Raw genomic sequence first — 24,892 nt, 5'->3', positions numbered from 1 at the left:
ATAACCAGCGTGCATTGGGGAAGGGTCAACATTTCATATACACACCCACTAAAGAATCTCGCGCCTTCTAACTAGTCAACGAATGATAGCTCGGCCCATGTAAATGCTCCCAACAACTTGTTCAGCGATCACTCTGTGGCAGAGCGGTATATGTTTTTTATTTTCTTTTGTAATGGTCGCAGAAGCAGTGAATTGCATACTGTTGGGGGATTGTTTCAAATGGTCCTGCCAAATGCAACATTTTAAAAGGTTATACGTCTGACAGAAGGATGAAGAGGAAGTGCTGTTTGTTTAGAAGGCAGTGGGCAGGATTTTGAAAGCAACTTAAGGTCTTTTTAAACTGCCAGGAATGAGCCCCTAATTGATGGTTTGCAATTCAATTGGGGCTCCTTCAGCCTCATTTACATGGAGCAATTAGTACTACTGTCAAGCAGTCATTAGTATGAGCATTTTGACTCATGTAGTTCCATTGTTGTCGGCAACACATCACTGTTTACACAGCAAATTGTGTGACTACAGCAAATATCTTTTCATGCCGCATAAAAGATTTGATAAACGTGTTTGCTTGCTTGTCATTTTGGTCACCAGCACCTTTACACAGGCAGATTATTGGGTTGTCGAACATTCCCTTTCATCAGCCCTTATAAAAGCTCCTTTAAAGGGGTTCTGTCATTAAAAAATAAAAATTCTATGCTTGCCTATTTCTCCCCAGACAGTCTACTTGGCTTATTTTCTCCCCACTGATCTTCTCCTGTCTCCTGCAGTTCTGGGGTGTCCCCTTACCCCCAGCTGGCTGATTCTTCTGCTTCCTGTGGCGTTTCGTACATTCACAAGCAGTCTTCTTCCTGCAATGTACGGAGTGTCGAACTCTTGCAGAGACTGTTCATGCGTGCTGTCTCTGCAATGGAACAGCATTCCTACCTAGCCAGTGAAGGCTACATCACAGGGACATGACCTTCACTGGTCTGCAAAAAGAAGAATGCAGGCTTCATAACAAGCCGGACGGCTGGAGGTGAGGTGACCTGGGGAAATGGACAAGATGAGAGGAGAAGATGCTTTTAAGAATCTGCCTGGGAAAGAATACTTGAGTATAGAATTTTTATTTTTTTTTAAAGTGACAAACCCCTTTAAGGGACCTCTTATATGGGATGACTGTTGGGCGATTCAGTGCTCGACAGTTGTCCCCACGATAATTGCTACTGTTCTTTCACTGAGGAGGTAGGATCACTCATTGAATGGAGGCGGGCGGGCCAGGACTATCTATTGTCCGCCTGCCTCCATTCACAGTAAAAAGGTTGTCATTCATAGATGAACGACTGCTTGTTTACACAGTCTGACTGTCGTTTGATTTTTATGCCTACAGAAACTGATCAAACGGATTATTGTCTTGTTACTACATGCATTTACTTGACCCAATCATCGTACAGGTTCCCGCAATACAGCAAGAATCTGATTTATAATTAGGCCGTTTAGAAGATCCTTTAAATGGCTTGGCCATTTTTGTTGCACAATTCCGGGAATTGTGGTTTTAAACAGTGTTTTGTTTTTTTTTTGTTTGTTTTTTTTTTTTATTGCATTGAAAACCATGATGGTATTTGCTGGAAAATCGCAACAAAAACCACATGCCAATACATGCAGCTTGGTGTAGTGACCTGCCTCCTCAATATAGATTTTCATTGCAGCACTTGGTAATTTGTGCAATTTGGTTAGAAACTAGCAAAAGTACTAAACCTTTTTCCTGCTGTAATTGTAGATCAAGGACTCTTGCATAGTCTTGGCTTATGGTGACAAATTACATCCTTTTATCTGGACAGCAAAGTACCATATGCAACACCATATGCAGGTTTTCTTCTTCAAATATTTGCTTTACAATATTGTAAATCCCAGCTACGTAAAAAAAAATGTTCTGTTAGAAGATATTTATCATGGGGTTGTCTTGGAATGGCCTAGCGTGCCAGCCATTATTTCTTACTGTAACTTGTTGAGAACAGGAATGGAAGAGCTTCACTTTATCAAGCCTTTCAAGGGTTTTCAACTAGGAAAATGAAACGCTGTCCATACCCAAGAAGGCGTACTGTCTTTACTGAACGGCCAAGTGTGTGTTTTTCAATGGGTAAAGGGGAATAAGCTGTTGCCAGACACCCCTTGGCGATAACTTATCTCTTAAAGCCTATTTAGATGCAACGATTATCGCTCACAAATCGCTCAAAGCCATCTTTTGAGCGAGAATAGTGTCTAACTGCACTGACAGTTTTCGTCAAGCCGTCGCTCATCATTGTCTTTCAGAGTGCTGAAAGACAACGATGAGCCTTATCAGGGATTCACAGCGGGATACAGCTGATACTATTGTTTCAGCTGTATCCCGCTCCTTGATGACAGGTGGGATATGAAGAACAGAATGGTCTAGCTCTGTTCTCCATACCCGGCATGTAGCTCCGTGCAGAAAACGTCTGGATGCAGAAGACAAGCAGGGCCACCCCGCTTGTCTTCTGCATCCTCCACTCAGAGCGCTTGGCTGTATAAAAGCCTGGCGCTCAGAGCAGGGAACAACTGGATGTAAAAGGCAAGCAAGGACACCCCGCTTGTCTTCTGCATCCTCCGCTGGGAGCACTATGCTTTATGACAGCCAGGGGTGCTTAGCAGGGAACAGCTGGATGCAGAGAACAAGCGGCTCCCCACTTGTTCTGTGCATCCTCCGGAGCGCAAGGTGATCTTTTGAGCGATAATCGTTGTCTAAATGGGCCTTTACGGAGACAATCTAGCATTGGGCATGTTAAAATACCTCCTGACATGTCTACGAGGGAAAGTCAAGACCCATGCTCAAGATATCATTGCCCAATCTTACCGGAATTGTTCAACTTATCTACTGAAATGATCAGAACCGAGAAAAACCCCAAAATGTCTTTGACAAGACTAGAAGCATGTGACATTAAATCTTCAGCCGTTTCCTGGTGATTAAGAGCGATCTGTAAGTGCTAATCACCAGCAAGCCTTATCTATTTGACTGTGCAGACTGCACAGATATGTTGGATCAGCCTTCCGCCTTTATAACAATTAACAAATTAACATTGATTATAGGCTAGAAAATAAATCAGATATATAGTTTTAGTGACTTGAAGCTCTCAGTGTGCCTTTTTCTGTCTCTCTAATTTATGCTGATTACCAGGAGGCAGCCTGATGCTTTTAACTGCTCATTCTAATTCTAGTTGTAACATGCAGTGTACTATTCAATGCTGAATGCATCTTTTCCTATTAAAAAAATGCATATTAATCAGCAGCTTCATTAATGTACTGGAATATTGATTCTTGAGGAATGGGGTCCTCGGTAGACAAACATCCCTCTAATGAGTAGTTCACTGTTTCTGGAAATGTATATGCTCTCCTATTTTTACATTGACAATTTATCTCCTGTTCGCATATTCTAGAATAATATGGTTAATTTGCATTAAATTATTGGGCTAAGTCTTTGTGTGAGAGAACAAGAGAAAATACTCATTTATAGTCATTACAATCAAGACTGTTTCTTGTGTGCAATCTAATTTGTTTAGTATTCACAAAAAAGCAATATATCTTAAGCTGTAAAAATGGGGAATAAATGACTTTCAACTGGCACTAGGGTTATCGAATGTTACGGGCAAAATTAGCACACTTCTGTTTAAGCATGGCAGATCTTGACTCTTCTGCCATTGCAGCAGAACACTTCCAAATACTTGACAATTGCGTCCATGCTGCTGTGATTTGGTGGATTTAATGCTGAAGCTTGTGGTCACTTGTAATTTGAAATGGGTCTGTTCACATATTCAAGATTATGAAAATTTGCTGTTACTTTAGCTGATATTCTGCTGAGGAGGAAATATTTGCAGAGAAACCCCAATATTGAAGAAAATGAGATTTTGATATATGCAATGCCATTTCTATTTCTGCAGCAAATCCAAAGAAATCTGTAGCTGCAAATCCCAAACCAAAGTGTCTGCATTTGCCACAGCAAATTATGGCAAGCAGGCATCAGAATAACCCAATTGTTGATCTTTTGTTGGGTTCTCAACACCATTCACAACCACTGGGTTTTGTTGCATATTTTGGTCTCCACATTGAAGTTTGAGGGAGGGGGGGAGAGAGAGAATCAGCAACAAATCAGTTACCGAATTTCAAGAATGACTTGAAGTACAGATTTTTTTAAAATCTATCACAAAGCAGAGAATTTCTGAAGTGTGTAAAATCTCATCGAATTTGCTGGTACTCTATTACCCTATGATATTTATGCCTGCAGATTTGGAGCTAGTGCAGAGAACAGAAACTTGGCCCCAGGGGTGTAGCTAAAGGCTCATGGGCCTGGGTGCAAAAGTTTATCTTGGGGGGGGGGCGCTCAACTTCTCTTAACCCCTTAACGCAGAGGCGTAACTTGAAGCTCCTGGCCCCAATGCAATTACAATGCTTTATTCATAGTACTGGACTCCCTATATGGCGAAAATAGGCCTTATGGGCCCCCTAAGGCTCCTGGGCCTGAGTGCAACTACATCCCCTATAGTTACACCAGTACTTGGCCCCCAGAGTCTAGTACCCTTCTCTCCTAGACCATTATGACTATATGTGAGAATGTGGGTTAAGGTCCATTAACACGGGACAACTGTCAGGCAAGCTATGCCTGACACTCGTCCCTGCGTGTCCTTGCTCCTGTAAACCTGCATGGGAGCTCATAGTGCTGGATCGCTCACAGAGCGACCAGCAGGGGGGTGGGGTGGTTGCAGGAGATTTCTTTCCTCTTGTTCCCCCGCCCGTCTCCATTTGAGATAACACAGCGGCTGTTCACTACTGAACAGCCGCTATTTAAACTGAACGATGAGCGATGACCTTATCGCACATCGTTCAAGCAGCATAAAAGATCAGCGATGAGCTTATCATACAGTTTATATAGCGGCCGTTCAGTAGTGAATGGCAACTGTTATGTCAATGGAGAGGGGCGGGGGAGCGAGAGGAGAGAAATCTCCTGCACTGCCCCGCCCCCCTGCTGACCGCTCCGTGAGTGAGCCAGCACCAATAGCTCACATGTGACGGCACGGGAGCGCGGACACACAGGGACGAGTGTCGAGCATCGTTTGCCCGACAGTCATGCCGTGTAAATGGACCCTTATAAGTGATGACTCAGGATATGAGTGGGGTTAGTCTGTCACTGATTAGCTAGTCAATGATTAGCTATTTTCTTCTGCTGCTTTATCATTTCTATTTATAACAGACAGATTGCTCAACTCTGTGCAGAGAATTCATTCATTTACTTGTGCCTGCCTCATGGGATTTATCTAATTTCCTTAACACCAACACATACACACATGAGAACTGCTTTCATGGGAAGACGACCTACCAGTGTGTGTGTCTTCAAATCTTAACTAGTGCGTATATATAGTTTGTGTGATTCCTGAATTGGGTTGTCATTCCAGGTCATTGCTCTTGTGTACGTTGTTAATGGAATAATAAAAATGTTCAAAATGAAAGATTAATTATTCAAGTACGAGCAGTTCTACTTTCTATTAAGTTATCGTCTATACTATTAATTTTTTGTATTGCTGTTTATTTTGTTGCCAGGCTAGAGCTGGAATTGTAGCTTGACACTGAGAATTGTAACTTTTTCAGCAGTCCCGTGGCACATTATCTTAATTTGTTTCCACCATGCCTTCATGTGTAGTCTAAACTTCCATGGTTGTCTATCTGGCCCCCTCAGTGGGGGTGCTGCACTTCATTCTTTTTACACAATATCTTTTATTTCATGTTTTAGGCGAACAATAAGCCAGAAGTTGAGGCAGCATTGTTTCTGGATTGGATGAGGTTGGAGCCACAGTCAATGGTTTGGCTACCGGTGCTTCACAGAGTTGCTGCTGCTGAAACTGCCAAACATCAAGCCAAGTGTAATATCTGTAAAGAATGTCCAATTATCGGTTTCAGGTAAGGCATCTTTGTATGAAGTTTATTCAACCAAACGTACAAACAGCCAAGCATTTACTGTAGAACTTAAGGAAAACTCTGAGGGAAAACCACCTGATTACAGTTAATCCATTAATAGTTTGTTGCTGGTGACTTTTTTTCTTATTTTTAATTAATATTTTTAGAAGTTCTTATTCCATGCTAAATAAGCTGACCAGATTCTAGACTAGTCCTTGTTTGTAGCAATTTTCCACTACTTGTACACATGCACCAGATTTGTTGCAGAAACTTCAGCAACTGTCCCATTCATCTGAATAGAGCTTTAAGTAATCACTGTACTTGTCAACTGTGATTGTTCTCTGTAAGGGTGAATGCGGACGGCCAGGTCGGACCCGTCTGCGAGAATTCTTACAGCAAGATGCAACCCGTGCCCCTGCAGTGACCCACAGCGCACCTTCTCTGGCGTCTTCTCTCTGCTCTGCGATGTGCCTGAGTAGTGAAGTACTCGAAAATCGGGGTGCTCGATTGCGAAATCGGCCTTACCGAGTACGTTCGCTCATCTCTAATCCTAAATCATTTTGATAACCAACTTCCCCATATATGCTGAAATAAAATTTGTAATGCTCCATGGAAGAGGAGAAGAGAACTAGAATGTCTAGCGATCCCTTCCTCCCGAACCTGGTTGAACAATAAGCTGGCTGGTTATCTTGCTATTTCTTTAAAAGAAAACTGTACTTTACAAGAAACATTATTGACACAAGCTTGTTTATATGATATATCTGTACGCTAATCAGAAAAAATCACTCCGTACTCCTTCTGCCCAGAGCAGTGCTTCCTCATCAATTATGCATCCACTTTAGTTTTTCTTTCTTTCCCTCCATAACAAACTACCATGGTTAATCCATCTCAATGAGTTTCTGAAAGAAAACATGAAGCAAAAAAAATCAAAGCTACCTTGCAGACGCTCCATATTCTGCTCTATGGTTTGTAAACTTCTCTGTAGAATTCATACAAAATACATTTAACCAATAGACTGTGAAATCATTACTACCTCTGAGAGAAAATGGCAGCTTTTTATTCACTCCCAGAGTATTACACAAAAAAATCCAGTAAGCACCTCGGCTGTGCGAAAATAGAATTGTTCTCCGCAGACGAGTATGAAATGCACCATAAAATAAAACAGCGGGAGAAGGCTTTTCAGCAACAGGTAATGAACATTACCGGGTGATGTACAATGATTTTAGCATGTAGAGTTGATCTTTAGAGACAATTGTTTATACTAGCCGTGATTGACAGCCCATTGTGTGCGCCATTTGTGTAGGTATACAAATAGGTAGGCTCTTGCCATACAACACAGCTGTGTCTTCCAGCAGCACTCGGTCACATAGTTTTGTACAAAGTCGATAAAATGCTCATTCACATCTGAAGCACAATACGATGGCGCAGTAGGTCTTGGGTCCAAAATACATTGCATTAAATGCAGTCAAGCAAAAAAAAGGATAGGCGGGCGCTGGACTTGTATACACTATATCTGATAGCTGCCATGAGTTTATATTCATAGGTGTGAGCGGTTTACTTGGCTAGTTTAGAGAGTTGTTCTGTAATGGAGTTGGCCATATCAATGACAGATCTGCCATATCCTTAGGTGAATCTACTTTTTATAATATGTACTGTATATACTGGAGTATAAGCAGAGTTGTTCAGCCCATTTTTTTTTTTTGTGCTGAAAAGCCCACCTCGGCTTATACTCGAGTGAGGTAAAAAAAAAAAATGCAATATTCACCTCCCAGCCCGGCAACTGTGGCCCCGGTGCGATGGTCTTCCCCGGTGGTGCGGCAAGCTGTTTAAGAATTCTCCCCGCTGTCATCTTCCTGTTTGGTTTTGAATTCCTCCGCCGTCAGCGCTGTGTAACTAAGTGCTGTGATTGGATCGAGTGTCACAGCAGTGGCAGAGGACTGCGAGCATCTCCCAATTCATTTCAATGGGGCTAGTGCTGCTGCCGCTGGCCCCATTGCGATGAGTAGGAGAAGATTACGATCTCCTGCCATAGCTGTCACAGCCACGGCAGGAGATTCCTTCAGCCCTGCTGGGATGGGAGGCTTTTTTCTTGCGGAAACGCCTCGAATCCAGGGCTTCCAGAAGGAATGCGAAAGTGATATCGGGAAGTCAATCACATCTGGATATCGCTCTCGCCAGTGTGCAGAAGCCCTTAAGGTTCCCATGTACCTTTAAATAGCTATCTGCCGAACATTAGTTCAGCCAATAGTTTAACTTCTCCGACTCACCCCAAACACATGAACGTTCGGTTTGGCCAAGCAGTCATGCATGTTATATGGGAATCGTGAACATAAAATATGTGCGCACAATACGCAGTGAATGGAACCCATTGATTTCAATAGATTTGGTCAAACGAGCATGTTTTGTGATTGCATTTCTATTTTTGTGCGTATTGCGTGCGATCATATCAATTTTTAAACGAATTTAACTTGATTTGGACTATTACTATTGATCTTTCCTCGGGATAGGTCATCAATGACTGATTCTGTAGGGTTCTACCACTTGGAATCACCACCGATCAGCTCATTGCTGGGCCCACAGTCAATGGGGACAGATGGCTCTGTTGTCATTGCAGCAGCCCGGTTTGGTTCTACAGGCACAGCTTCCATTGAATTCAAATTCATTTTGAATAGATTTTAATAAAAATTAACTTTTTTTCGCCCTCTTAGGTACAGAAGTTTAAAGCACTTTAACTATGACATCTGCCAAAGCTGCTTCTTTTCTGGCCGTGTTGCAAAAGGACACAAAATGCACTATCCAATGGTGGAATATTGCACTCCTGTAAGTCTTTTCTATTCCAATCCAGATATGTTTTGAAAGTATGTGGATATATATGGAACAGTCTGATTGCCATTAGGGAGTCGGGAAGGAATTTTTTTCCCCAAAAGGGCTATTGGCTTCTGCTCTTGGGTTTTTTTTTGCCTTCCTCTGGATCAACACAGGAGGATAGACAGGCTGGACTAGATGGACATTGTCTTCATTCAGCCTAACGAACTATGTTACTATAGTACATTTTTCATTAATGTATCTCCTCAGCCATCCATACAAGGATGGGGCTACAGCCCATACTTCTCCATTGATGGAGAACTGTAAAAATAATTTACAGTAGACCTGACTGCTATTACCAGATAAGTTGAAAGACCTCGAACAGTTGACTTTTTCACTCACTCTCAAAATCAGGACTTTAGAATAAAAATAAGTGTTTGTTACATATCACACATGGTATGAAATGTCTTGGACTTATTTTATAGTTTTTGGAGGGTTTTTATTGTAAAACGTGTTTAAAACTGTAATCAATACATTTTTTTACAGGATATATTTTTTGAACACCAATTTCAATGTTTTGGGGGTTTTTTGCAAGTTTTCATGACCTCTAAAGAGAGCCTACCTAAACACAAAAATAGCATGTCAAACTTACAGCCTGCTGCAATTGCAATAAAAAACACTGGCCCACCAAAAAGCCTCACTGTAGAGAACTGCACAATTGCTCATTGACCTACAGTTTGACCTACAGTTACATCTGCTTGATAAAGCCATGGTGGTCTTGTGAAAACCGTTGCGTATGAAACCACCCTAGGTTTTATAGCTCGTATAAGTATATCTTGACATTTCTAAGCATTCATCCTCTATGCACATAATGAACTCACTAGCGAAATGATGTGGTTCATGATTTTTCTTAAAGCGTGTTAAAATAAAAGACCTATAGCGCTATTATCAAGAATGCTTCCCTCTTAGCTAGTTCCGAAGTGAATGACTAAAAATGTTTGTTGGCGCCAGGTTCTTTGTTTTGCTCAGTGTTTTTTGGCTGAAGTAAACTGCAATCCATGACTGAATTTAGCTTTGAACTTTTAAAGTACAATAAAAGGGACTAAGAAATGCTAAATCCCATTGTCATGAGCCACTAAATAAAGGTAGGTGCCAAGCGCTTGCCTGTAAAACATTTAATACCTGAATGCCTACTTTATCAAGGAGAATGCCAAGCAGAATTTAAAATCCATTGCCGGATTTGTTTTCTTCTTTCCGCTGTTGCTTCTCCACTGCTGTGTGCTTTTCAAAGCATCTCCACAGTTTTCGCGTGTACTATTTAATTCATGCCATCAAGACCCACATCCACAAAGAGATTTGTTTGCTTTCAGACTACATCTGGAGAAGATGTTCGCGACTTTGCAAAGGTTTTGAAGAATAAATTCAGGACAAAAAGATATTTTGCAAAACACCCAAGGATGGGTTATCTCCCCGTCCAAACCGTCCTTGAAGGAGACAACATGGAGACGTGAGTACTCGCCACTCTGCTGTCCATGAAATGCCTCTCCTCTTTCTCCCAGTTTTAATTATTTTCTTAATTTTTTTTAATACATGCCATTTTTGTGAGATTTTATTTTTAGGAAACACAAGCTGATTTATTAAGCCATGATTACTATTATTATTGCTTCCCAGGCAATATTAAAAAGCTATCCAACGCAACTACACCCTTGGATTAATTTACTAAGGTTTGCCATTTAGTAGCTACATTGTATTTCTTAACAGGCATGCTGGTGAATATGACACATGCCATACTAGAATTATACTTCAGCCCTACAAGATTTAAAAAAAAAAAAATCTATTTTTGTGCCTTTCATGGTGCACATTGACAGCAGGTAATATACTGAACGGCCACTTTATTAGACGCGCTCCCCCCGCCCCTACATCTAATAGCATGTTGGATCTGCTTTGGCCTTCAGAACCGCAGCAGATGGCCATGGTATAGATTCCACCAGGTATTGAAATGGTTCTGCAGGAATATTGACCCATGCGCACAGGAAAACTTGTTGCAGTTGCCGCTGATTAGATGGAGGTGCTGACAGGCTCTGAACAGCTTTCAAGAAGGGTTCATTGATTTGTGCTGCTTGTGCCAAATTCTGACCCTCCCATCAGCATGGCACAACAGAGATGTGGATTCATGTGCCCAGGTGATGATTTTCCACTGTTTAATGATTCTATTTTTGTGCTCTTGCTGACTAAAGTCTTGTGTTTCTATTAGATAGTGATGACACTCGAACTGGTCGACTGCTGTCATAGCCCAATCATGTTAAGGAACGATGAGTTGGGCATTTGGATACGTACGTTGGAGCAATATTTTATTCAGCTGCACTTTGTTTGACTTTCACCACCTGTCAGAATGATTCTTGACATCCTTCTCTGACCCCTTTTCATCAACCGGCTGTGCTCTGGATACCTTTTCGCTGCATGTATTTTCTTGGTCACACCATTATGGGTATTCTTAAGACAATTACATGACAACGCCCCCACAAGGTTGACAGTTTAGAACTATTGGCCCGGCCTAGTCTAGCACGGATGATCATGCCTCGTTCAAAGTTGCACTGATTGCTCGATTCCCATTCTAATGTGGGTTCTTACTGGAACTGTTCCACAGAAAACTTGCTTACTTTATTTTATGTTGCGCTCTGGGGTCATGTCTAATTTCTATCCAAGGAAGCTCCAGTCATGAAAGGACAAGTGTCTCTGATAAAGTGGCTATTCAGTGTCTATAGTGACATCTCGTTTATTTATTACAGGGTTTTTACTAAACCTGTCATATGCAAGCAGCTTCTTCCCATGGCTCATAGAGAGATTCCAAGCAGATATCCCCTCCTGACATTGATATGACTTTACAGGGCAAATGGAAAGGGGTTGCTTTAATGCGGCAAAGCCTTTAGGTCAATGGTATACATCCATACACTGTAAATGTATGAAGTCATTCTTTGTAAATGTTCCACCCTCGATAAAGTCTAGTGCATAGGAAAAAAGAAAGGAAACTCTAGTGCATACAGGTGTAGCTGTCAATCACTGATGAGACCGCCCATTGGGCTGTTTATCTCAGAATGTGCAGAGGATTTAATGAATAAAGTTCAAATTATACAGTTTTTTGGGGAAAAGATTCAGTATGTCAATCTGCTCAGCTTCTTCTCTAACATGCTGCCTGTCGTTTAGACAGCGTGTTCAAGCTGACATGTTCCCTTTAACATAAAAAATAGAATTTTTCAGTAGGTAGGTTTTGATCATATATTTCCTTTAAAGGGATATTCCAGGAATTTTTTTTTATTCCTCCTATTGATGAGTGACAAGTCTGCATGCAAGTCAATGAGCGAGCTCCTTTACATCTTGTGAATGGCCCATGAAGCTGCTGTAAATCATCTTTCTAAGTGCTGCTAACTGCAGCTCAGATGGGATGGGCACCTCTATAATCATGTACAGACAATAGAAAAAAAATCTACAGTCAGAACATAAAAACGGATTACAAAATTGGAAACTGTTTCACGGTCTTCTTTAATTAGTAAAAACATATATGTGATGCATTCCCCTTGGAAAAAGCCAGTGAATGGGGCTTTCAGTTAGAATGGTCTGCTTTAGTTCAAATTCTCACTTCAACCCGTTACCTTTATGCCAAATGTAAATTTGTTGATGGATGTTGAAATAATTTAGAAACCTGATGCCCACTACTGCATTATGTGGCATGTATGGTGCTTTCAACACTTTCAGGCCCCCCCCCCCCCTCCACCCTTAAAAAAAATTAGTTTAATGTAAAACGGCCTATGTACAAAGCAGACGCCCTGCAAACGGTGAACCATGGAAAACTGTTCATTATCTAAAGAGTATTTATTCATGGTGATATCAGACACACGGCAGGTGCAAATGTGAAACTGTTTGATGCCCCATCTGCCAAGAAGATAACATTTAACATGAATAGTTTAGAAAACCTCCTGTTGATAGCAGAGTTCCAGGAGGAGGGTGATCTCTCAATGATGCCATCTGTCCTGTTGCTTGCATGGATTCCCAATGTCCTCATACACAGTAACACAAGAGATGAGCCAAAAATCCTGTTGTACGGTTTTCTCTATTTAGCTAACTCGCATACATGTTCTAGAATATCTACTATAAATTAATGTTTCATGCACCTTATTCAATATCCAATACTAAATTTAGTGCACTGATGCATTTTTGCTTTCCTGCTATCTGGTTTTTCATGTACAGGTTCAGCTTGTATTTCTTGATTTTCAATATGTATGTATATATTTTTTTCATTGGCTGCTTTTAATTGGCATTCATGTTTATCATAAACCTCATTCCATTTTTTGGTTCTTTGCTCTACTTTCTGTTCACCTCCTCATTTTTGTCTTTCAGTCCTGTTACACTGATCAACTTCTGGCCAGTAGATTCTGCGTGAGTACTTTTTCTGTTTGCGCTACTGCTGTTGCCTCCATGTGTGCTAATTATTACACCACTTTTCTTTTACTCATAAATTCATTTTCATCTTCTCTCAAACTTTCAAGTCTGTAATGTAAGCAATAAAAGTGCTACTAGATAGAAGGACAGAACTGTTAAAAGACAAGCGCATTTACGTTAGTCAGTTTTATGTGAATTATGGTAACACCAAGTCATTGGTGTTGACGTAATTCACAAAAAGTTGAGCCTTTTTGTGATTCCCGTGATTAAGCATATAGGTTAAGCATTTGGTAACCTTACAGTTTGGCTGGATCGACATGCACAGGTAACGTGGCATTGAGTTGAGCAATTGCAGCATAAGTGTGGGTGAACTGTGCCCCTTTTGTTAATGGTTTTGTTTCTGATATTCATCTGTCCTGCAGGTCAGAAAATATTTGTCATGTTGGAAAAAAGTTTCCTTAGATGATATTTCAGTGGTTTATATAACGGCATATAGATGACGATTACCTATGTAGAGCAGAGACTGTGGGAAACATGTCTTCAACATATAAACATTAACTGAAGTTGTGCAACATCTTTTGGGATGGTTTTTAGCAACTTGAAGACCATCCGACATTTCACTAGGTAGCTTGCTGAAAGCTACAGTACTAAGTCAAAAGTTCGGACACCTTTACATTCCATTTTTTTTTGTGGTTTGTTTTCTACATTGTAGATTCGTATTGAACACATGAAAACTATCAAGGAACACATATGGAATAAAGTAGTTAATAAAAATGTGTTAAACGTTGGCTTGGCTGAATTTCCTTCACTTTGTGGCTCAATTCATCCCAAATTTGGTGTTGGGTCAGGTGGCTGTGGAGGCCATGTTATCTGATAGCCCGGAGGTGTGTTTGGGGTCATTATCCTGTTTAAAAACAAATGATCCCACTAGGCGCAAACCAGATGAAATGGTACGTCGTTGCAGAATGCTTCGGGTAGCCGTGCTGGTTAAGTGTGCCTTGAATTTTGAATAAACCAAACACAATATCACCAATTAAACCACCCCCACACCATCACAAGGGGAACCACACATGTAGAAAGCATCATGATTTTAAATAATGATGAACCGTCTCTTAGTTGAGTGGTTCTTGTCATGATGTAGATTAGGACAGTAGTTGAATAGGACTAAGCACTGTATGAAACTATGTACCAACTCTACTTCTACACAACTGGTGGTCTCAGACACTAAGAAGGCAAGAAATTCTACAAATTATCTCTTGACAAGGCATACCTGTTATTTGAAAACCCTTCATGGTGACTAGAGCATGAAGATGATTGAGAAAATGCAAAAAAGTGTGCAAAACTGTCATTAAAACAAAAGGGTATACTTTGAAGAATCTAAAATCTATTCTAGTTTAACCTTTTTTTTTTTGTTTACTACTTTAGATGTGCCTGTTTTCAGGTCTTCAGTATAAATTTACAATCTAGAAAATAAAAAAAGAAAAAGCATGGAATGTAAAGGTGTATGCAAACTTTTGACTACTACTGTGTGTTTACTAGTTTAGGATTGGGTTATTGGGTCTTCCCATTCATGTGCTTATAAACACAACCTGTTCAAAATAACAGCAAATTAATACAATTTCAACATGGGCCACACTAATAAGGTCTCTGTTTCTAAACCAAGAGCTGCATATCAGGTGGCTGCTTCTGATAGCTGAAGGTAACTGCCACAATCCAAGTTGGCACTGATCACAGCAGTTAACTGTTTAGCTGTGTGGTAAGCTTTGACCATTGCATCTAAACAGCTGGCAGTGGGGGGCCCTTCCTGCACCCCATCAATACCCTCCACAGTGTGTTCAGAAGGTGACGATGGACTAGCATGGCAGCCCAGAGCCTACTGAAGGCTTACAGGGCTTCCACACATAGATGCCTATCAAGCCATTGCCAAGGCTTTGTATGTAAAAGCCTGAGCAATTAAAAGATCACAATATTTATCCTGCACAGTGAAGGCTGTATAAAGAGAGGGAAAAAAAACAAACTTAACCCCCCTCCCCCCATCCTTCCCATATCCTTGGAAACCTGACACCCAAAAAGTTTAAATAAAGTGATCAAAAATGTTTGGTGGTAAAACAAACCACAGCTTACGCTGCAAAAAACGTGCCTTCACGCAGCCTAATCGACGACAAAAATAGCGAAATCTCTGTTTATAAGGCTATGTTCACATTGGCATTCAAGGGTTTTATTTTGCTACTGCTAAGCGAGCAGAAAAGGAGAATCCACTAGCTAAATGGATCCATCTTATGACGGAACCAAATGGTGCCAAACTGACTTCATTGGCTATAAAGTCTGTTTTGGTCTTTAGCTTGCAGCATTTTATTGGACGAAAAAGTCCTTCACTTAGGACTTTTTCTTCTGGCAACTTGTTTCGGATCTGGGATGGAACCTCCCAACGGAAGTTCCTAAAGCAGATGTGAATATAGCCTAACGTGGTTTATTAAAAACCCAACTCTTCTGAACCATATTTATTCCTTTTAACATATGTAAAGGTTCCTATCGTGTCTTCCTCCCCTTCCTTCCTTTCCTCCAGGCTATATAAATTATATTCTTTAAGCATTTCCTGTCTTGTTTTCTTCTTTAGACCTTCCACAATTTTTGTTCATTTTTGGAGATCTCATCTCTAGAAACAATAAAATAGAACACCGTATTCCAGATGTGGTCTCACTAGAGCTCTATACAGTGGGATCACAATCTCCCTCTTTCTACTTATTATGCCTCTAGTTATTAGGACAGACACCCTTCCTGCTTTACCCACTGCCTGGCCACACAGGTGACTCATTTTGAACCTGTCAGAAATCAAAACCTTTAACATTTCTGTTCTAAATTTTAGTATAACACAGAACTGCCAATATAATTCCTTCTTCCAAAGTGTGGCATTACAGTCTTCCATGTTACTGCAAACTCCCTATTTTGTCAGTTGTAAAGTTATGCGTATGAACATTTAGCTGTGGTTTGCATGGAGAGCCATCAGTTAAAATGGTTGTATAGTTTCTTCGTTGGTGATAACTAGATCCATTCAGTTTGGAATAACTTCCAATATTATATAGGCTGTTCCCATCTAAGCTTTTCATGGCTGAGAAGGAAATACCTCTCTGATGCAGCAGAGGTAGCTGGAATTAAAGAAACAGATGAATTGGCTGTTCTACACTGTTTCTTTAATTCCCATAGAAATGAATGGGAGTTACAGAAACTGTATAGAACTTGGCTGTTAGTCCAATGCTGGCCGCCTGTCACATGGGCAGATGGTATTCACACCTCAGGCATGGTAGACTGAGATGGGAATACCCCTTTAATTCTATAATGCTGATGGATTTTGTTCAGTGCTTCACAGAATATGGCACTTACTGACTTTGAAGTAAAACAGGTAAACATTTGGCTACAGTTGCCAATGTCAATTAAGTAAATACATGCATTTCCAGCATTTTTTTTTCACTGCAGACTTTGAGGATTATTGAGAGTGAATAGCATTTCAGCTCGGGCTCAGGCTCAAGCACTAATGTGTGAAACTGCATAAAGTTTCATGCCCAAGTGTGCCCAAGGAATTAGTTGACTACTGCTGGCTTAATAGGTTTTCTTAAAAGAAATACAGTATCTTCTTGGTAAAGAATGCAAATTGAAAAGGTCGTCAAAAATGTGGGCAATGGAGGTTACATTATTGTCTGTGAGCTGTATTTATGTCCCAATGTGTAAGAGAAGAGCAGGTAAAGCTATACAGTACATAAACTCCTCCGCTGAAATCTGAGAATGCATGTTGTACTTTATATGCTGGCTGTGTGCTTAGGACTAATGCTATCTAAACCTAACCACTGCAGGCTATTAGCCGTGATAATTATGGAATGCCGTCTGAATGGGAGAGATTTCCATTCTAGCATACAACTCATGCATATTACCGCTCTGTTTCTTAGAATATATTCTCACGGTTTATGTAAACAGGCGACATTACATAAATTTCCCAAGTAAATATGCAGTACTTTAAATGGAAGCAATCAGGTGTTTTACTTGGAGGTTTCTTGCTTTGTTACATTTTCACAAATTTGTTCCCACTTACCGTAACTATTTGTTCTCTATCCCGAAAAGTATAAGCGCCCCTTAGGAGTACTAGTTACCCTGTCACATGTACGATTATTCATTGTCAGTGATGACATCGAACTAATGAGATTAATATCTTAACCCTTTCCAATCCACTGTCTGACGTCTAAAGACATTATGATGTAAGGCTATACAGCTCTGATGTTGGAAGACGTCCGTCGGGGTCCTCTTACTGTACATTGCCAGCCTCTCTGCTGTCATCTATCTAACATGTCACCTCATGCAGTACTGGCTTTAGCCAGCATATAGTGCTGTTGTATAACAGCAGAAAAAGAGTAACCCCCTAGGAAAACCGGGATACTAATTGGATTGGAAAGGGTTAATATGAGATTGATAAAGAGAAATGTCTGCATTTTAGGATGTGTAGTATAAAATAAGGCTTGTTTCACAGCCTGTTTTTTGAGATGTTTGAAGACTAAAATATCAACCTCCCCTACCCTCCCTACGCCATCCCAAACCCACATTAAATTGTCTGTGTAAGCTGATACAAATACCGTATATACTGGCGTATAAGACGACTTTTGAACCCTGAAAAATCTGCTCTGAAGTCGGGGGTCGTCTTATACGCCGGTCATACAAAAAAAATAAAGTGTCAAAAAAAAAAAATCATTACTCACCTCCCCCGGCGTTCTGCGGCGCTGCTGCAGGCTGTCGCTCCCTCCTGGTCCCTGGCAGAGCATTGCTTTCTGGACGCAGTGCTTGAAATCCCCGCCTCCAAAAAGCTAATACTGTGATTAGCTAACACACGCCGTCAGCCAATCACAGCCATTCAATGACATCATTGAATGGCTTTGATTGGCTGAAGGCACGTGTGTTTTCTGGAGGCGGGGATTTCAAGCCCTGCGTCCAGAAAGCAATGCTCTGCCGGGGACGAGGAGGGAGCGACATCCTGCAGCAGCGCCGCAGAACGCCTGGGGAGGGGAGTAATGATTTTTTTTTTGCTCCGCTGTATTCCCGGCGTATAAGGTGAAAGTTGGGGGGTTGTCTTATACGCCCCGTCGCCTTATACGCCGGTATATACGGTAGATAAGAATTGAAGTGGTATTGATATTGTATGTGCTGGTAGGGTTCCCCACCACCACCACCACCACCCACCTCCTATTTTATTAAAACTTCTATATTTCATGAACTATATAGGCTCTTCCCTTGTATTAGTTTTCTCCCTTCCTAAATTTCAATATTTTACCCCCTTAAAGCTTATTCCTACAGATTATTTCTCAATTGTGGCTACCCACCAGCTTCCATTATAAAAAAAAATTCATTGCTTGTGCAAGACTTGTCAGATTCCATGACTAAAGTTGGATGTAATCCTATTGTTTTGGATTTGACACCACTTATAGCTATAATAGCTGACTATCTACAATTATATATCATATAGTAAGTGAGGATTGACTTATTTAAGTATAAATGTAAGATCAAATGAAAACATTCTTTTTCTTCTTTTTACAAAGTGATCTATCTACTTTTCTTATAATTGCGAAACTTAAATTACCATAAATGCAATACCTTTTGGCCCCTGTTATTGTGACACCTCTGAATTATCACTTGAAGAGCCAATTAACTGTAGAGCTCCTGTAATTATTCCAATGGATCATGGTGTTGAAATGTGTAGTCAAATAGTGCAGCAGGTCACATCATTACCTCACTGCAGCTAAACTCTAGTTCACAGCAATTACAAACTTATAGAAATGGCTTTACAACGTTCACCTCTGCAGAGTTTGTACCTCCATTAAATGTCTGCAGGTGAAACGTACTGCAGATATTTACATTGTGTATAACCCCTTTAAACTCTTCAGTTCAACACAATAAAGCATAAAAAAGTAACGGGGGGTTCTAAATACTATTTATAGGTAGTGAATAACACTCATAAGGGCCAATTCTGCTGCCTATACATGGTTTGCAAAATTGGGGATGTTAATGGCCAAAACCAAGTCTTCTCAGCTGTGATAAATATCGAAAGGGGTTTTGTGTCTGACGTGAATTCCTTTCCTTAAGTATATCAGTGTAGCTTGTACCGTACATTAGTGCATCTGCTTACTGAGGATTAAGATGTCGAGTGCTGGAGGCTTCAGTATGTAGGCTGGATAATGGAAATGTACCTTTTCGCACAGGTTTAGAGACCTATGTGAACAATCAGATATTACTTTCAGGTTGTGTTGTGTAATGGTTTCTAGTAACTTTTTTTTTTGTTTTATTAATAACTTGTTAAGGTATTTTGGATTTTTTTTAATTTGACTTGATCTGGAAAACGTTGTGTAGTTTTGTAATGGCACAATTCTGACCTTGACAACGGGACAGCGTGAAGCTCAGTCGTATATTAATTGACTAGGAGTAAGTAGTCCATGACACAATGAACCTCGAACACCTTTCTTAATGTGAAGATTGAATTGTGTTTAAATTCTTGTTTCCACAGCCCTGCTTCATCTCCCCAGCTATCACACGATGACACTCACTCACGAATTGAACATTATGCTAGCAGGTATGACTTTATGGCACAAGCATCCAAAACAAACCAGAGAGCCTTGTACCGTTTAGCTCATTCCATCAGGAGAGTCTTTTGAGGCTTTAGAACCACTTCTATACTCTTCAATGATTCACTGATTTTTCCTATGTGTCAGTCTTCCATTAAACCTCTATCCAGCATTTTACACGTTACCCATCAGGGCCTGAGAAATGAAGCGGTAAAATGTATGCATCTATCAAAAGCATCTTTTTAGAATTTCCCAATGTAAATCAATTTTCTGTAGAAATGTGCGTGTGATTGTGTGAATGATTATACATACATATATGTATGGTTTGTTCTTGAATACTATCCTTGTTTCAGTTGAACCAACACATCTCCATACTTCCCAGTAACAGAGAACAAATCTGAGAGCTCTAACAAAGTTTTTGCATCAGAAAAATAATGCAATCACCCCATGGAGGTAGAACATTGGCTGCTCTGGGGCTCTTTAAAAAAAAAGGGGGGGGGGGGATCTAGTCATGGTTGGTTCCTTCCACCTTTGTTACTGGTTGGTAAAATTCTGTCCAGAGAAGGTGTATTGTTGGCAAGCATTTCTCATTCATGCCCTTTTGCATGACTCAAACCAAGCCCTTTTGTCCCTGTCACCATATTGAAGGGCCGTCTATTTTAATTTTTAATATGGCCTCCAGTGTTGTCTTCGTGCGCCATTGCGTCTTCCATTTCCTAATTGTAGTTTGAGTGATTTGCTATGAGCAACTGTTCCAGTTTTCCATTATTTGGATAACTCTCCCCGACCATGACGACATTATTTTAGAAGACTTTGCGATATAGCATCACCTATATACTCCAAATTTATTTCTCCCCTCCAACTATATTCACATAATAGGGAGGTATGGATTTGTGCAATCTCCTGGAAGGTCACTCGGTACTTTCTCAATGTATGTCTGTCTGTTATGTTCCTTTTGTATATAAAGAACACGTAAATGTGTTATCCTTCTCTGTGAAGAAAACACCTCCAGTCATACAGTGCTGCAATATCTGTCTTGTGCATGCATACTAATATTAACCTGTGTTACAGTAGAATGCTGATTTTAATGTTTGGCACAATGTGGCGGGTTTGTTTCGAGCTTTGTAATGCTTTTTTGTTTTCTGTTTGATCTTGGTATCTGGTGATTTTATGCCTGTTACATTTGAGCTTGTTAGCTTATACCATCTCTTTTACCTTGTAAGAGGTTATTGTAATTCATCCTTACTGTTGCTGCGACAAGAAGTGAATTTGTAAAACGGAATAGCAAGCTTCTCTCAGTTCCAAAGTAGAAAGTGCGGTGAACCCGACCGTTAAGCAGATATGAGATATGGGATGGGCATATGGAACCAAAAATATTTCCAGAATACAGGGAGAGAGGGGTTTTGACAAAAATTGAACTTACTACGCTCTTAAAGCCTCTATCTCAAGTTGATGGGTCCTCTAAAACTATACTCATCACTGGTTGTATGCTGGGACCCCCAGCAATCGGCAGTAATCTACTTGAGAGTTTGGCAGTAGTTGTTAAATTCTCCTGCAGCGCTACAGGAAAATGACGCATCAATGGGGTACTCCGGGTACAGACTAGCATTTTAAAATCAAAAGTAGATCATAAGTCATTTTATAATCGGTTCTCTGTACTTGGTTTAGACACTCTCTCTTCATTTTGTTTGTCACGTGACCATCCACCTAAAAAATATCTCCACTTCCTCTGACATCTTGTCCACATTTGCTACTTCCTTCCCCTGTCCATAGCCTCCCACATCCTGTGAGCAGTGCATGATGGGAGGACAGGAGTGGAAACACTGTGCTATGTTGCTCATGTGTGGTTCAGAGTGCTGGTTGGTCCTGTCTGTCTGCTTCAGCAGGCTTTCTCTGGCACTCTGTAAGAGGGAGGTTGGAGCTGGTAAGTTGTAGGACCGGTGAGCAGTGGGCGGAGGTACATTTTGTGCATGGAAAATCACTTTAAACCATGTTTATTGAAATCAATGGGCTTTCAATGTAATCTAGACACCTGTTGGATGATACCTAGACAAATGCTTTCTGTAACTGCTCTCCACTCCAGATTAAGTAATGAAGGCCCCGAATTGGGGGCTTCCTTCTAGTAACTCAAGCGCGCTGTAATGGGGCATTTGAAAATAGATGAACATAGTGGTGAACTTAAAACTATTGGCAACTATGATTTCACTACAAATGTTCATGAGTACAAATGATTGTACACGCCAATAGAAGATAGATAGATATCTCTTTTTACAAATAGATACACTAATAAGCATTCAACAGGGATTTTTGATGCTTGTTAGAATTTTCTAAATGAAATGACTTACCCTGTATTGTAACCATAGGTCATGGAGTATATTATAATAATCCTACAGTATTTTAGTCTTGCAGTGGGCTACATAACTTGTGTTCTTATGTGGTTTTTATCAGATTTATCAAAGCAGTTCTTTATATCTAAAACCATGGGTGCCATCATCTTACTGTGAAGGGGGGCAGAATTGTGAAACCAATTAATACCTTGCAACACAAAGGTTTCGAAAAGTATAAAATGGCAATTTCATATGCTTTACTATATACAGCACATAGGGTATTAGATATTTGTTAGTGACCGAAATCAGATCCCACCAAAATTATCCGACTTCTGCGGGTTTTTTTTGTTTGTTTTTTTTTGTTTTTTTTTAAAAATGTTCTCTGATTTACTTTTCAATGACTAAAAACTGTAGTCAGGAAATTTTTAAGGGGTAATCCAGCTACTAACATTAAGCACCTACCTGCTGGATAAGTAATAACTGTCAGATCGGTGGGGGTCTGACTGCTGGCGCCCTCACCAGCTTGCATGATCGTGGCAAGGAAGAGCTTGACTAGAGCAAGTAGTCAAACGGGCAAGCTCTCGCTCCAGTGAAAGTCTAGGGGAGTGACAGAAGCAGCTGAATGCATCGCGGACACTCACCTTTTGAAGAACAAGGATCAGATGACCCTGGTCTTACTAGGCGACTTTGCCATGGAGTCTAAGCTGAGCACGGTCTCCTAGAGCAGCATGCATCAAACTCTGTTGAGGTAGACATTCTTTATAGATAGAAAAGGCTAGAAAATACAATTCAGATACAGCTTTCAGCCGTAACAGTATCCGCATCAAAAGCTTAGTTGGAAAAAGGCCTTATTCAGAAATTGAAAGAAAGTACAATGTTAAAAGATTTTCAGCATGTTGCCTGCAGTGTTGTATTGATAAGTTACTTGCTACTGATGATCGCTCTTCTCCTGTCGTGGTGGCATAATATCCGTTCTACAATAGATAGGCAATACATCACGTTTTTCTATGTAACTGCAGTGGCCTGAAAAGCAGTTGTACATAACCGAGCATACGTAAAACATGTGGGGCACTCTACCAAGGCTTGTTGAGTTCAAAATAGGCATAAAAAATGGTATAAAAGAAAAAAATAGAAAACCCATGTACTGAGAAGCATACATCTGTTTTAGTTATTATACCATAATCATACATTGTCATTTGCTAACAGTTTATGTACACTCAGAAGCTGCTCAGTTGACATTAAGAGTCTGTTTTATATTTCCACAGGCTAGCTGAAATGGAAAACAGCAATGGATCCTACCTAAATGATAGCATTTCACCCAATGAAAGCATGTAGGTATATCTGCAAAGTCCACTCTGATTACCACACAGCAAGTTAATAAATTGCAAGGCAGGTGTACAACAATTGCAATTTATTCCTAATCCACAGTATAGAGGATAACTTGCTGATCAATGGGAGTCTTGCTGCTGAGACCCCCACTGATCTCCACAGCGGGACTCTTGTGTCCCACTCTCTTGTCACTGCGGGAATCTCTACTCCCCCAGCAGTGATGTCACTGTGAATGGAGTTATGACTGAGCATGTACGGTCAGTACTCCATTTATTTCAGTGGAACCAACTGCACCCGCTCGTCTATCTCCACATTCCCTTTGAAAGTGAATGCAGCATTAGTGGGCTTATGTGACCAGCGCTCCATTCAGTTGTTTCCTCACTGAAGGGTTACAGTAATCCCAAAGTGAGGAGGACATACTCAAGGTTATCAGGGCTGTGAGACCCCTACCGATCAGCAAGTTATCAGCTCTCCTATGGATTGGGAATAACTTTGTTATGGTACAACCCCTTTTAATGAATTTTCTGGCTAGTATAGTTATTTTATCATTAGAAAAAAGCTGATGGTGTACATTGCTCCCGTAATTATTTTTTATTTAAAATGTTGAATTAAAGGAGTCTTACAGAAAAAACATTATTGATGACCTACCATTATGATAGGTCATCAATAGCAGTTCGACTGGTGTCCACAACTCAGAACCACTGCCGATAAGAAGCTGCTGTCAGACAGACAACCCTCATAATGCTGTCAGTTTGGTGGCTCAGTTTGGCCTTGCATTTCTCTCCCATTGATGTCACTGCGAGAAAGGTACAACACCAAACCAGGCCACTGGTAAAATGTCAGTGTTGAGTAGCTGCTGTCTGACGGACAGAAAGCTTATATTGGCTGATCGGCGTGAACCCTGGGGCCAATCTGCTAATAATGAACTATCCTAAGGATAGGTTATTTAGTGTTTGTCCATAAAAACCTTTAAAGGAAGCCCTAGTGAAATATAGTGTTGCACATGAATCCTTAAAACGCATGTGCACCTTGTCGTAGAAAAGAAAATGGTCTGTTGAGTTTATTTCTGTATTGCTTACTTTAATGTCAAGACCTTCTTACACTCAAATGCCTGCTTTTCAATCTGCAAGAGCTCAGTGTGGGTGTTAAATGTAAACCAAGCTTTCTGTAGATTTTCTCACTTCACTCCATGCCTGTAACTTATGTGACAGTGTTCCCTCTTCTGCCCCACACGCTTCATTGGCTATACAAACTGTGACAATACAGCTGCCCATGTATACATCCGGTGACCACTACTGATCACCACAATCCAGTGTGATCTGCTGCTGTCACTGACAGATCTTCCAGTCCATTTTCTATCCCCTGTAGATTACGAATGACTATTGCTATGCAGTTAGCCAACTCCCTCCCCTTAGAGGAGCTTACACCCATCTTTATGTTGGTCTTTATGTTTGTTGGTCTTAA

At 40.5% G+C, this 24,892-nt stretch overlaps 1 protein-coding gene across 2 annotated transcripts in view; it reads left to right on the top strand.

Annotated features, from left to right (window-relative positions):
• The window catches only part of DMD (dystrophin), a 2,524,637-nt gene that overhangs the window by 2,451,156 nt on the left and 48,589 nt on the right, over positions 1-24,892 (top strand). For both annotated transcript variants that reach the window (XM_066577956.1, XM_066577963.1), the window contains 6 exons: positions 5,771-5,937; positions 8,643-8,754; positions 10,110-10,246; positions 13,135-13,173; positions 19,715-19,780; positions 23,365-23,430. In XM_066577956.1, the coding sequence (XP_066434053.1) occupies positions 5,771-5,937; positions 8,643-8,754; positions 10,110-10,246; positions 13,135-13,173; positions 19,715-19,780; positions 23,365-23,430 (587 nt within the window). The remainder of the gene's footprint in view (positions 1-5,770; positions 5,938-8,642; positions 8,755-10,109; positions 10,247-13,134; positions 13,174-19,714; positions 19,781-23,364; positions 23,431-24,892) is intronic.

Source organism: Eleutherodactylus coqui, chromosome 1, assembly GCF_035609145.1.
Source record: "Eleutherodactylus coqui strain aEleCoq1 chromosome 1, aEleCoq1.hap1, whole genome shotgun sequence".
In the NCBI taxonomy this organism is placed as follows: domain Eukaryota; kingdom Metazoa; phylum Chordata; class Amphibia; order Anura; family Eleutherodactylidae; genus Eleutherodactylus; species Eleutherodactylus coqui.
The sequence above is the reverse complement of the archived record's forward strand: the minus strand, read 5'-3'. Positions and strand labels throughout refer to the sequence as shown.